The sequence below is a fragment of the Pituophis catenifer genome, unplaced genomic scaffold, assembly GCF_029215685.1.
Source record: "Pituophis catenifer annectens isolate HBS135680 unplaced genomic scaffold, rPitCat1.0.hap2 SCAF_2, whole genome shotgun sequence".
Classification (NCBI taxonomy): Eukaryota; Metazoa; Chordata; class Lepidosauria; order Squamata; family Colubridae; genus Pituophis; species Pituophis catenifer.
The window spans coordinates 17,775,103-17,789,162 of record NW_027256882.1 but is presented as its reverse complement, the minus strand read 5'-3'; the positions used below and the strand labels follow the sequence as shown (position 1 = coordinate 17,789,162).

The 14,060-nt window shown below is 41.4% G+C and overlaps 1 protein-coding gene across 1 annotated transcript; it reads left to right on the top strand.

The window, feature by feature from the left end:
- The first annotated feature begins 1,983 nt into the window (after positions 1-1,983).
- On the top strand, positions 1,984-13,145 carry LOC139309934 (vomeronasal type-2 receptor 26-like). The gene is made up of 6 exons (XM_070934115.1): positions 1,984-2,275; positions 7,304-7,542; positions 7,836-8,618; positions 9,296-9,508; positions 10,710-10,836; positions 12,235-13,145. The coding sequence occupies exons 1-6, from the start codon at positions 1,984-1,986 to the stop codon at positions 13,143-13,145; spliced, it is 2,565 nt and encodes an 854-aa protein (XP_070790216.1).
- The last annotated feature ends 915 nt before the right edge of the window (positions 13,146-14,060 follow it).

Below are 14,060 nucleotides of genomic sequence, written 5' to 3'. Positions count from 1 at the left end.
CCAGAGCCATTCGATCTTGTCTGGGTTAAGTCTGAGCCTGTTGACTCCCATCCAGATCCTCACAGCCTCCAAGCACTGGCACATCACATCTACTGCCTCACTGAACTGATGAGGGGTGGCGATATACAGCTGGGTATCATCAGCATATTGCTGATATCCCACCCTGTGTCGTCGGATGATTTCACCCAGTGGTTTCATGTAGATGTTAAATAGGAGGGGAGAGAGGATCGAGCCCCGAGGCACCCCACAGACGAGGGGCCTAGGGGTCGACTTCTGTCCTCCTGCTAGCACCGACTGTGATCGACCAGAGAGATAGGAGGTGAACCACTGCAACATGGTGCCTCCCACTCCTAGCTCCCTTAGTTGCCTCAGAAGGATACCATGGTCAATGGTATCGAAAGCTGCTGAGAGGTCAAATAGCACCAAGATAGAGGAATGACCCCTGTCTCGGGCTCGCCAGAAATCATCCATCAGCGTGACCAAGGCAGTTTCCGTGCTATAGCCAGGTCTGAAACTGGACTGAAAAGAGTCCAGATAATCCAAATAATGTAGATAATTAAAGAGCAGATAATTTTTCCCTTAGCATTCCATACTTTCCATATTCATGTAAGATCTTTTAAAATCTTATCTTTCTTAGTTACAGTGGGCTGTGAAGTCTGCAGCTGAAACCATGGAGGTGCCAATACCATGGTGAATGGCACATCTGATTTCTGGACACATCTACCTAGAATATGGTTTGGGGTGAACATGGTAGCCCTTCTTATGGTTAAGTGGATGAAGTTAGTGGGTTGGGACCCCTTTGACATTCATGTCTCTGAGGCTTTATGTGAACTCCCCAAAAGGCCCCCAAATTTGAAGGTGAAGTTGAGAGCCCCTGTGTTCCTGGTTTATCTGGGTTGATTGTTGAGGGATTATATTTCTTATCTGGAGGTGGGTACATTAATATGCCCACCTTGGCCTAGAAGGGAGAACTGGGGTTTGAGTGAAAAGGGACAGCTGAGGGGATAGGCAAAACTACCCTTGTAGTGATTAAGAGAGGATGGCCTGTATACCTGGTCCATTGCCTAAAAGTTGTACAGTCCTTAGCTTCTAGTCCAGGGCTCAGCAACCTTAAACACTCAAAGAGCCACAAAGGTCCTAACCAGAAGCCCCTGTTCAATTCTGGAGCCGACCGGAAGTCCGGTTCCCCCACCATAGAGTCTCCTCCTAGCACAGCATCCTTTTTCTTCTACCTATCCTAACCCTAAGCCCTATCAATTGTGGAGCCGACCAGCAATAGGAAGCCGCACAGGGGTGGGTTCTAATTTTTTTTACTACCGGTTCTGTGGGTGTGGCTTATTTTGTGGGCGTGGCTTGGTGGGGGGTTATGTGACTGGGTGCATGTGACCAACTTTTTTTTTTAACTTTTAAAAGCATTTTTTCTACAACCTTAAGAGGTCAAAGAGGTTGTAGAAAAAATGTTTTGAAAAGCCTCTGATGATCCCAACTGAGCCGCGGGATCATCAGAAGCTTTTTAAAAAAACTTTTAAAAGCATTTTTTCAGCCGAAGAGGTTGTAGAAAAAATGCTTTTAAAAGTTTTTTTTAAAAAAGCCTCTGATGAGGTGGGTAGGGTAAGCGAGCGGCAACCGGGCCGGGGACTGGTTCGGGGGCGTGGCCAGCCAACGTTATTACCGGTTCTCGGAACTACTACAAATTTTTACTACCGGTTTTTGTGAACCGGTGCGAACCGGGAGCAACCTACCACTGGAGCCGCAACAGAGGGATGAAAGAGCCACATACGGCTCCAGAGCCGCAGGTTGCTGACTCCCGTTCTAGTCAAATTCAAATCTTTATTGTCAGTGCACAACATATGTACAATGAGATTGGTTGAGCTCCCTCAGTGCACCCCCCACAACACAATAGAACTCACAGTAAAGACAGAAAATCCCTAACACAATAAATCATATTAACAAAACACCCAGTCCTATTGCACCAGTGTAAACATGTTACACATTGTGCTAGCCCTGCAGTCCATCATACTACATAGTTATGATGTTATAGTCTCAGTGCCTGACTACCAAATTCCTGGTGGCTTTGATTTCTGGCAGTTGTTTTTGAATGCCGGGTTGCTGTGTAACAAGGATGTTCTCATCTATGATGTTTTCTCCTATATCTCACTGAAGCCTGGTTGTGCCCAGTGGGGAGAAAACCCTTCTCGGTTGGAAATGCGTTCATCCAGGTTTGTGGCTTTGCTCCAGACCAGAATCCAGGGAAGAGTGACTGTTATCACTCATGGTTTGTTACAGGCTATCATGGGGCTGCACTTAGACCTGTTTTTGGTGCTGGTTGCACTGCGCAGAAGCAACAGGAAAGCCCCAATCTTCACCAAGAGAATGAGTTTCAAGCCATCATGAAGGCAGCACGATGTGTGTATGTGTGATAAAGCAGGGGTCCTGGAGCATCAGGGTGGCTATAGGACAGTGATGGCAAACCTTTTGGGTACCGAGTGCCCAAACCGGAATGTGTTTGCATATGCATGAGCCAGAGCACCAGAAACCCGAAGACCAGCTGGCCGGCATGCACATGCCTGTTTTTTGACAGATTGTGGGCATTTTTCAGGCTGTTTTCAGGCCATTTTTCAGGCCGTTTTCAAGCCATTTTTCAGGCTGTTTTCAAGCCATTTTTCAGGCTGTTTTCAGGCCATTTTTCAGGCCATTTTTCAGGCCATTTTTCAGGCTGTTTTCAGGCCATTTTTCAGGCTGTTTTCAGGCCGTTTTCAGGTCCTTTTTCAGGCTATTTTCAGGCCATTTTTCAGGCTGTTTTCAGGCCGTTTTCAGGCCATTTTTCAGGCTGTTTTCAGGCCGTTTTCAGGTCCTTTTTCAGGCTGTTTTCAGGCCATTTATCAGGCCTTTTTCAGGCCATTTTTTGGGCTGTTTTCAGGACATTTTTCAGGCCTTTTTCAGGCCATTTTTCAGGCTGTTTTCAGGCCATTTATCAGGCCTTTTTCAGGCCATTTTTTGGGCTGTTTTCAGGCCATTTTTCAGGCCTTTTTCAGGCCATTTTTCGGGCCGTTTTCAGGCCATTTATCAGGCCTTTTTCAGGCCATTTTTTGGGCTGTTTTCAGGCCATTTTTCAGGCCTTTTTCAGGCCATTTTTCGGGCCGTTTTCAGGCCATTTTTTGGGCTGTTTTCAGGCCATTTTTCAGGCTGTTTTCAGGCCATTTTTCAGGCCGTTTTCAAGCCATTTTTCAGGCTGTTTTCAAGCCATTTTTCAGGCTGTTTTCAGGCCTTTTTCAGGTCTTTTTCAGGCCATTTTTCAGGCTGTTTTCAGGCCATTTATCAGGCCTTTTTCAGGCCATTTTTTGGGCTGTTTTCAGGCCATTTTTCAGGCCTTTTTCAGGCCATTTTTCGGGCCGTTTTCAGGCCATTTTTTGGGCTGTTTTCAGGCCATTTTTCAGGCTGTTTTCAGGCCATTTTTCAGGCCGTTTTCAAGCCATTTTTCAGGCTGTTTTCAAGCCATTTTTCAGGCTGTTTTCAGGCCTTTTTCAGGCCTTTTTCAGGCCATTTTTCAGGCTGTTTTCAGGCCATTTTTCAGGCTGTTTTCAGGCCGTTTTCAGGTCCTTTTTCAGGCTGTTTTCAGGCCATTTATCAGGCCTTTTTCAGGCCATTTTTTGGGCTGTTTTCAGGCCATTTTTCAGGCCTTTTTCAGGCCATTTTTCGGGCCGTTTTCAGGACATTTTTCAGGCCTTTTTCAGGCCATTTTTCGGGCTGTTTTCAGGCCATTTTTTCGGCTGTTTTCAGGCCATTTTTCAGGCCTTTTTCAGGCCATTTTTCGGGCTGTTTTCAGGCCATTTTTTCAGGCTGTTTTCAGACCATTTTTTCAGGCTGTTTTCAGACCATTTTTTCAGGCTGTTTTCAGACCATTTTTCAGGGCCATTTTTCAGGCTGTTTTCAGGCCGTTTTCCATTGCTTATCACATGCACCTCTAATAATTATATGGAAGGTTTTGCTATTAGAAAAGCAGATGTCAGTGCAGTAGTGAAAGATTTTTTTAAAAAACCTAATCCACACAAGAATATACATAAATACACAGGGAACACAGGGACTCCAAACTGCACCATTGAAACACTTGGTGGTCTTGGTGGGGGGAGGATTCAAACACAGCTTCAGAGATGGGGAGGCCAAATGGACCCCACACCATCAAAGCCATCCACACAAGCAGAATGAGGGACATCAGGTCCCACTTAACCAGTGGTAGGATTCAATTTTTTTTACTACCGGTTCAGTGGGCGTGGCTTAGTGGGCGTGGCATAGCTTGGTGGGCGTGGCAGGGGAAGGATACTGTAAAATCTCCATTCCCTCCCCACTCCAGGGGAAAGATACTGCAAAATCCCCATTTCCTCCCGATCAGCTGGGACTAGGGAGGCAGAGAATAGATGGGGGCGGGGCCAGTCAGAGGCAATGTGTACTGGTTCTCTGAACTACTCAACATTTCCACTACCAGAATTGGTCAGAACCTGATGAAACCCACCTCTGCACTTAACTAGTGGCAAGACATCAAGTCACACCATCCATTATGCTATGGGCACTGCCACTATTATAGGTACAGAGCTCACGGACCGCTGTTTATTTAATAAACTAATAAAATTCAAAATAAAAAGTCTCTCAATGTTAATATAGAAAGATAAGACATACAGTATCAAGGGAAATTTAAAAAAAACCACCACTCTATGACTTTCTCCTACTTACTCAATCCACCACATTGTAGGCGGTGCCACCCTCTCAGCTGCAGACCTCACCATCCAATGTTTATTTACAAAACTAAGAATCTTCAAAATATAAAAGTTCTCTGTGTTTTACATCAATAAGGAAAGAAAACACAATCAGTGACGAGAAAAAAAAACCGCTATCCACTCTAGAGACCATGACGAAGGACAGCAGAAGTCATTATCTGGGTATTGAACTACCGTATTTTTTGGAGTATAAGACACACCTTTTTCCCACAAAAAAGAGGGTGAAAATCTGGGTGCGTCTTATACTTCGCATGTAGCCCCTCCCAGCTTCTCAACTGAGGTTTCAGAGGCTGAAAAAAAGCATCAGAAATGAAGCTTCAGAAAAGAAGCCCCAAACAGAGCTTCAGAGCTTCAGAGGCTTTTATTCGGAAGCTCTGTTTCAGAGACTTTCAGAGGCAGGAAAAAGTTTCAGAAGTTTCAGAGGCAGAAAAAAAAGCAAAAAAAAAAAAAAAAAAAAAGCAAGGCACAGAGTTCACAACCAAGGAACCTGTTGCTAAACTTCATCTCTGGGAACAGCTGATTAACGGTATTCCGGGAAGCCAATCCACCCTCCAATCAGCTTTTTTCTTATTTTCCTCCCCAAAAACTAAGGTGCATCTTATACTCTGAAAAATATAGTAATTTTCTCCAGCATCACTTTCTGCACATGTCCTGGCAGAAAGGACCACAATTACTACATAACATGTAGTAATTGATACCTTCGAGACCATCTTCTGCCACCAGTAGCCTCCCACCGGCCAGTTCGCTCCCACAGAGAGGGTCTCTTCCGGGTGCCATTGGCCAAATTATGTCGGCTGGCGACACCCAGGGGGAGGGCCTTCTCTGTGGGAGCCCCAGCCCTTTGGAATGATCTCCCCCCAGAAATTTGTAAAATCTCTAATCTCCATGTGTTTCGCTGTGCCCTCAAAACCATGTTGTTCCGCCAGGCTGGGCTATCAATGTAAAGATTTTAATTGGTTTTAAATGGGATTTTAAATTTGGGTTTTTATAAATTGGGCCTATTATTTAATAATTTTAATTATTTTTAAATTTTGTCTGTCTTTGTGTTTTTAATTAGGCTGTACACTGCCCTGGGTCCTTCGGGAGAAGGGCGGTATAGAAATAAAATTAATAAATAAAAAATAAATAACAGTGCCCCCAGGGGTATATCTGTGATTTTTAGACTAACATATATTTAACCAGCTGCCTGTTTGCACATGAAGCTCTGGAACAACTTCTGGATCCTAAGGGAATAATTTGCTTCTCATTGTAATTATCACAATCCCGGTCTCTGCAACCTCTTTTGCTACTCCTCCTCCAGTTGACTACCTTTGGTGGAAACATCAGACTAAAGCAACATGGAAGGGATCTTGCATGAGAAAAGAATAAATGTAGTGAGCGATGCCCTTTGTGCTGCATGTTCTGAGACAGTCAGTGTCTGTGCTCTTACATGTCTCTTTCTCTTTTTTCCAAACGAAGCTTGGTTTATCTATGTCAGAATCCAAAGAGCACTGCTATTCCATCTTTCCATTTCCATACAAGTGCTTTAATCTTTCTAACTCTTCCTGTTATTTTTCTCCGAAAACAGGAAAGGAATTGATTCAGCCCCACGAATTATGGTCATCCTTCATCTGTTTCTGATGCTGCTAATGTCGCAACCAGTCTCTGGGAAGCTTAGAATGAAGTGCCCACTCAGTCTGGAGAGCAAAGATGGAAAGAAACCATGGAGCTACTATAGGCCAGGAGACCATCTCATTAGTATGATCATCAGTGCAACAAGAATATTGCATGTGACATTGACTTTCAATACGGCTCCTTCTAGTCTGTCTCAGTCGTAAGTCATTGAGTGGGATACAATTGCATTCCATCCATTGCAGTTCTAACACTCTTCTTTTCTCCGTTCTTTTTAATTCATTTCTATATTTCAGGTGTATTTCTAATTTTTGAATCTTCCCTCTTTTTTTTTTTTTTTTTGTCTTATTTTGTGGAAAGAGACACGAATCCTAATATGGGGCATTAAAAAACCTGAAAAAGTTCAGATTTTTTTTCTTCTTGTCTAAAGCTGAAGTTCACCACTTGACTCCTGATTTTTGTTTCCACATATTTATAACTACTCATTTATATTCAATGTCTAATCCTCATAGGAATTGATGACATTTTTTAGAACTGCTTTGCTGAGTCACTTATCAAAATTTCTCTTCCTATTATGGTGGTTCTCCCTGAATAATTGAATTATTTTGCAAGCCACTTACTGGGCTGATGTAAATTAATACCGCTATGAATAATGATATATATCTGATTCTTAAAAATGGTGAAGGACTATCTCTATCTCATCTTCCCAATACTCATGAATATTCAGTGCTGATGGGTGACTATCATTTGCTTCTGATTTTCAATCAATATTGGATTAAGACTTAATAGGCTTTGGAGACAAATGGAAATAAAATTAAGTATTTTGTTGTTGTTGATGATGATGATAACATTAATATTATTTTACAGTAGTTTACCTTTTGATCAGTCAAGAATCATACGCTTCATTTTCGCCATTCAAGAGATCAATAAAAAATCCCAGCTCCTGCACAATCTCACACTTGGCTACAACATCCATGACAACTCTTTGAGCACCATCAGCACTTCAGATGCCTTGCTGGACATGCTCTCAACTGGAGAAGCCAATGTTCCTAACTACAGCTGTGGAAGGAAGGACAACCTTTTGGCTCTTCTGGATGGAGCTGATAGTGATGTCTCCATCCAGATGTCAACAGTAGTAGCTACCTACAAAGTTCCACAAGTTTGTTTTGTCTTTTTCTATCTATTCATATGTATATCTTGTAGCAGTAAATTGTAGGGGTAATACAGAAATATGATTTGCATTCTTCTTTTTCTTGCTTAATTTGATTCTTTTATTCTTTTTTTATATGTGGTCTTGTTAATATTTTCTGTTTTATATTTTGAATGGCTAATGATTATTTAAAGATAAATTACTCTAGTATGAGCTCAAGAATCAAGATTTATATATTAAAATAAGTTTTTGATCTTGATCTAACCCCCAATATAACCAAACATGCTTCATTGTGTTTTCAGATAAGCAGTAGAATGTCTTCAGCAGATCTGAGTGATAAAAGTCAATTTCCCTTTTTCTATCGTATGTTCACCAAATTAGGATTCCATTATCCAAGAATTGTCCAACTGCTCCTCCATTTCAGATGGAACTTGATTGGTCTCTTTGCTTCAGACACAGAGGAAGGAGAGCATTTCTTGAGGACATTTACTCTTACGCTTTTCAGGAATGGAATTTGTGTTGTTATATCACAACTATTTTCAACAAATAAACATATAGAATCCCTCAGGAATGCCATCTCTAAGTGGGAACAAGTCAATGTCTTTGTTCACTATATGGAATATGTTCCCCTTTTGGACAGAATTATCCCTGTCTATTTAGTAATTGAATGTTTCTCAGGACCCATTAAAGGGAAAGTCTGGATCGTTGCAGTCTTGGGGCAATATCAGATGGAAAAGCACAGATTTTTCAAATATGTCCATAGTGTTTGGACTTTTAATTTTCAGGGGAAAAAAAGACCAGAAGATGATGACTTTGAACCCAATCTGTTTGTGAAACGCCACTCGGAATATAAAAACTTTAAATGTTCTTTTTCAAAGCAGGTCTTTTCTGTCAAAGGCCGGAGAAGATGCACCCAGAAAGGGCCATTGGAGACCCAAAAGAAAAGGAACAGGATCTGGATCCGAAATGAGCACCATGTTTACGCTCTCATTAAGACTCTGGTCCATACCTTGAATGCTGCATATTCCTCCAGACTCAGGTGGAGAAGGAAGATATTGGGAGCTCCAAGGCTGCAGCCATGGCAGGTATGGTGTTCCAATGAGGATCCATCAAATTTAGTTCTGTTTGAGAAGGAATCTACAGGAGAGGGTATGCAACCATCTTATTCACAGTAGAGGATCAGATTGTTAGATAATGTCATCAATGCAATGAACATGAATTTGGACAAACTCTGGAGGATGGGAGAGGGGGGACTGGCATGTTCTTGTCCATGTAGTCACAACATAGTAACTGAACAACAAAAACATATATTTTGGCAATCAAAAATCAGAGAAAAAGAAGATTCTGAGTATTTTGTGACATGGGAACTCTTTTTTACAAATGGTTAGTTGATACATACAGAGGTCAGATGGATGGATTTATGTGAAAATATGAATTATATGAGAAAGAAACATTGATTAGTAAACATTTTGATGCTTATATAATTGATGTCAATATGGAAGGTAGTATACTTTATAACAATGATTGATAGTATCTACTATATGTTTGTATGTTGATATGATCATAATGATTATGAGAATTTGTGATATAAAAAGAACTATTTTTTTTCTCATTTTTAAAGATAGTAGAAAAACTTGTTCTTTAATCTTCAAGTTGGACAACTGAAGAAGAAAGATTCCAATTTGAAAAGAGATAAGAAAGTAAATTTATAAAAAATATAAAAAATATTTTTTAAAAATATTCCTGATTATTTCCATTCCAGTTTCATCCATTCCTGGAGAAGAATGAATTTTACAATTTTTCCTGGAAGGATCTCTACTTAGACAAAAATGGAGATATTACAGCAGACCCAAAAATCATAAGCTGGGTGATTCTCCCCAACAAAGATCCCATCACAGTGCAACTGGGAAGTTTTGAAAGAGAGAGACTTATTATCAGTCAAGATGCTCTTTCACAGCTAAAGTTGCTCAGCAATGTGGGCAAAATATCGGTATCTCTTCAATGTTTTCAAAAGACTTAGGGTCCATTTCATATGGACCATTTCATCTGTCCTCACTATATTAGTCTGTGTGCAGTTCGACATAGAGCTAAACCCACCTATCCTCCAATAAAACAGAATATGTGCGTAGATCTGAATGCTTTATTGAAAGAACAGGATATAGTAAAGCTGGGAAAAATAGGGATACAGACAATGAGAACCAAATACAAGATAGACAGTATTAAGTTGCTGCTGACCATAACAATTAATAAATACAAGCAATTTAAATCTCACCAGTGATGCTCTGTGTGGGGGATGTGGGTTTGTCCTTGAATGACCATGTACCACAGATTAAGATGGATTCTTCCTTGTGTTTCTCCAAATGCTAAAGGAAATGGAGTCTGGCTTCCCAGCATGCACTTGTTTTGAAAGTGTGGGCTGATGGGTAAAAAGGTTGGGTCAGCTTCAAACAATATACTTAGTAATTGTCTCTCCAGCCACTAGATGGGGCCAGAGCACAACAACAGTCTATAAAAACCATACGTATGTTGGGGCATATTTGTCCCTCCGGCCACTACATGGGGCTAGAGAGCAACAACAGTATATAAACGTTATATGCTGGGGCATGACAAAGAGATTGTACTATTTTCAAATACAGATATATGAAGAATAGAGAAATGCAAGTTAATACAGTTGAATAGAATAGAATAGAATAGAATAGAATAGAATAGAATAGAATAGAATAGAATAGAATAGAATAGAATAGAATTCTTTATTGGCCAAGTGTGATTGGACACACAAGAAATTTGTCTTGGTGCATACGCTCTAGATGTACATAAAAGAAATGTTCATCAAGAATCATAAGGTACAACACTTCATGTTAGTCATAGGGAAAGAACTGTGAGGAAGAACCCATTGGTTATCACTTTATGCTTAAATCTTTTCTCGGCTTCATCCCTCTAGATGTTATCAAATAGAAAATCCATTATTGCAATGTGATACACCAAAAGCAAAAGAGAAGGGGTAAATGAAGAATGTGTGACTGGTTGTACCTCTTAAAATCTGGAATGAGTTGGAGATTTCATATTTACTAAGTGAAGACCAAAAACTACTTGGCTAATGTTTATGTTGACTTCCATTTTCCATGGATGCTAAGTCCTAACATATTTTCTTTGTCATTCCTTGTTATTCTGTTTAGTCTCTGCCCCAGTCCAAATGTGTGGAAAATTGTCCTCCTGGATTTGTCAAACATGCTCGGGAAGAAGAACCGGATTGCTGCTATGACTGTGTCCTTTGTCCGGAAGGGACCATCTCTACTCAGGAAGGTGAGTAACTCTGTAGGGAAGGATACTGGATTTGATCAATGTGCATAATATTAATAATACATTTATGCCTGACTATTTTCAACATGTCCAATTTCTTCCATAATTTGAGATTTAAGAAAAATATCTTGAATGATGAGATAGGAAGTAGTACAGGGGTGGTATTCACTTTTCGTTCACTACCGGTTCGCAAATGTGAGCGTGTGTGCGCAGGGCATCAAAAACATGGATAAATGGGATGTGATTACATCCGGGTGGGTGGGCGGAGCCACCCGCAGCCACCACTACCGGTTCACTCAAGCCAGATAGAACCGGTTGAATACAACCACTGAAGTGGTAGAAAGGCATGGTGTTCTGCCCCAGCTATGGACCCCAAAGAACGCAGCACACACAAGTCTGTATAAACCTTAGTTTACTAAATTAAATCAATTTTTATTTCAAACAAAGGCTGTTAATTAACTTTCTTAACGGCCTACAAGAATCCAAAGAATAAATAATCGTAATCTTACTATGGTTGGCAGAAAGCCCAGAAGCAATTTGCAGAGAACTAAGATCAAGACGTGAAGGAGAGTGAACAAAGTTGTTCCCTGCAAATTGCCTCAGTTGTCGTCCTTCCTTAAATAGGCTAAGGGAGTGGCCAATTAGTCCCAAGCCTTACTCTCGAGGAGACCTCCTCCTGAGGAGCCACTCCTGCCTTTTGGCAGCTCTGCGCGCCTGTGCATCGAGAAGAGGCTCCTCCTCTTATTCCTCTTCACTTATGGGAGCTTCTGGAGGTTCTGAAGGCCCTGGCTGAATCCCCGCTGCTGGCACCACATCTTCTCAAACCTCCTCATTGTCCGACTCGAGTGCCAGCTGCACAGGCTGCTGGCAGAGCACCACACCATCCTCCTCATTGTCGGAATCAGCTACTAGTTGCACAGGCGCTGACGGGCCACAACACATGGTGACTTGGACAAGATTACTCTTGCCAGAAGAAATCTCTCTTTTCTTTGTCAGTTTGGAAGTGTCCCTCATATTTGCTTTCTGAGAAACATCTGAATTTTGCTTATTTGTATCCTATGAGTATCATTAAGTGTTGTACCTTATGATTCTTGATGAATGTATCTTGTCTTTTTATGCACACTGAGAGCATATCCACCAAAGATAAATTCCTTGTATGTCCAATCACACTTGGCCAATAAAAAATTCTATTCTATTCTATATATCGAGGGCTTTTCCTGGGACAAAAGATACCCAAAGATTGCTTTAAGTTGCTCAGCCAGATAAATGTTTTACATATGTATGCAGGCTGCTATTTACCATTTACTATGGCTTACCTATCTCTCCTTATAAGCTGCCATCCAAAGGTATTTCATGAAATGTGAGAGACTATAAAATAAATATTATTTTCTGTTTTTTCAGATACTGAAAAATGCACTAGGTGCCCAGATGATCAATATCCAAGCGAGAGCAGAGTCCAATGTATCCCCAAAAGAATAACATTCCTGTCCTATGAAGAACATCTGGGCATCATCCTGGTCTCCTTTGCCCTACTCCTGTTCTTAATCACAGGATTCATTTTAATCATATTCATTAAATACCTAGAAACTCCCATTGTCAAAGCCAACAACCGGGACCTCTCCTACATCCTCCTGGTCTCCCTCATGCTCTGCTTTTTGTCCTCCTTTTTTTTCATTGGCCGACCAAGGAAAGCTACCTGCCTTCTCCGACAAACAGTGTTTAGCATTGTGTTCTCAATAGCCGTGTCTTCTGTGTTGGCCAAAACAATCACAGTGGTGCTGGCATTTCTGGCATTAAAACCAGGGAATAAAGTCAGAAAATGGTTGGGGAAGAGCTTGGCCAACTCCATCATCCTTTGTGGTTGTTCTGGTCAAATTTTCATCTCTGCCATGTGGTTAATAATTTCTCCTCCATTCCCTGACTCTGACCTGCACGCCCAGCCTGGAGAGATCACCCTTCAATGCAATGAAGGCTCTGTCACCATGTTTTATGTTGTTTTTGGCTACATGGGCTTTCTGGCTGCCATTTGCTTCACAGTGGCTTTCCTGGCCAGGAACCTTCCTGGGGCCTTCAATGAAGCCAAGCTAATCACCTTCAGCATGCTGGTCTTCTGCAGTGTCTGGATCTCCTTCCTGCCCACCTACCTGAGCACCAAAGGAAAGTCCATGGTGGTTGTACAGATTTTCTCCATCTTGACCTCCAGTACCGGTTTGCTGGGCTGCATCTTCTTCCCCAAGTGCTACATTATTATCCTAAGACCAGACCTAAACAGAAAAGAACATCTCAAGGTTAAAGTAGGGAAGTTAAAGTGAACTTGTTTCTTAAGTTGATAACAATTAATTTTTTATTGCAGTTATTATTGCGCTTCTATGTTTCCTTTGCATCTGCTTGACAATTAACAGGGAATAATAAATACTGAAAGGAAGGTTGGAAGTTATTTATTTCTTGACCTGTGTTTTTCTTTCTATCTTTCCCACTTTTGTTTCTTGCACTTTTTTTCTTTCTTTTAATCTGAAAAACATTCTTAATAAAATGTGTAAATAAGCATCAGAGTGTAAGAATTGGACGAATCAGCTTAATTGCAAGAAAGTGGATTCTGGCTAAATAATAGGAAAGACAGATCAAAAGGAAGAGCAGCTTCATAGTAAACATCTTTTCAGGGAAAACAAAACTCTAACTGGTGGTTATAGGTAAATTAGGGAACTCCCACCTTACCAATTGCATTGTCCTAAGGAGACATATCCAAAATCATGGAGAAGAACGTTACCATATTCGTGAAATACTGAATACACACACACACACACACACACACACACATCTCTCTCTCTCTCCCCACTCTCTCCATCCCTCCTTCCCTCTCATCTCTCTTATATCACTCCCAGGAAAAGACCCCCCCTGCCCATGAATTGGCACAGTAAGATTTGGGGGGATCATTACTGCATTAATGAACTAATTGCCTCACAGACTTCACTAGATCTTGATGTCCTTTACCCAATCACACACTTCTTGTTGCCCAGACTGAATCATTTAACTTGCTTTGGTTCCCAATCCCTTGTATCACTGGTGGGCTGCTACTGGTTCATCCCGGATCGGGCGAACTGGTAGCGGCAGCAGCAGGAGGCTCCAGCAGCAGCAAGAGACCCACCCTGGACATTTCTGCACATGCACAGAAGTGTCGCACACATGCGAGCGCAGGCGTGTCCACAAGTGAAACAGGAGTGACGGGA

What these genes read in the sequence shown, in the direction of transcription:
- LOC139309934 (XM_070934115.1), top strand. Translation starts at nt 1,984, where the DNA reads ATGTTACACATTGTGCTAGCCCTGCAGTCCATCATACTACATAGTTAT. An exon ending in AGTGACTGTTATCACTCATG is followed by an intron (nt 2,276 to 7,303) that starts GTTTGTTACAGG and finishes TCGCCATTCAAG; the next exon opens with AGATCAATAAAAAATCCCAG. An exon ending in CTACCTACAAAGTTCCACAA is followed by an intron (nt 7,543 to 7,835) that starts GTTTGTTTTGTC and finishes TTGTGTTTTCAG; the next exon opens with ATAAGCAGTAGAATGTCTTC.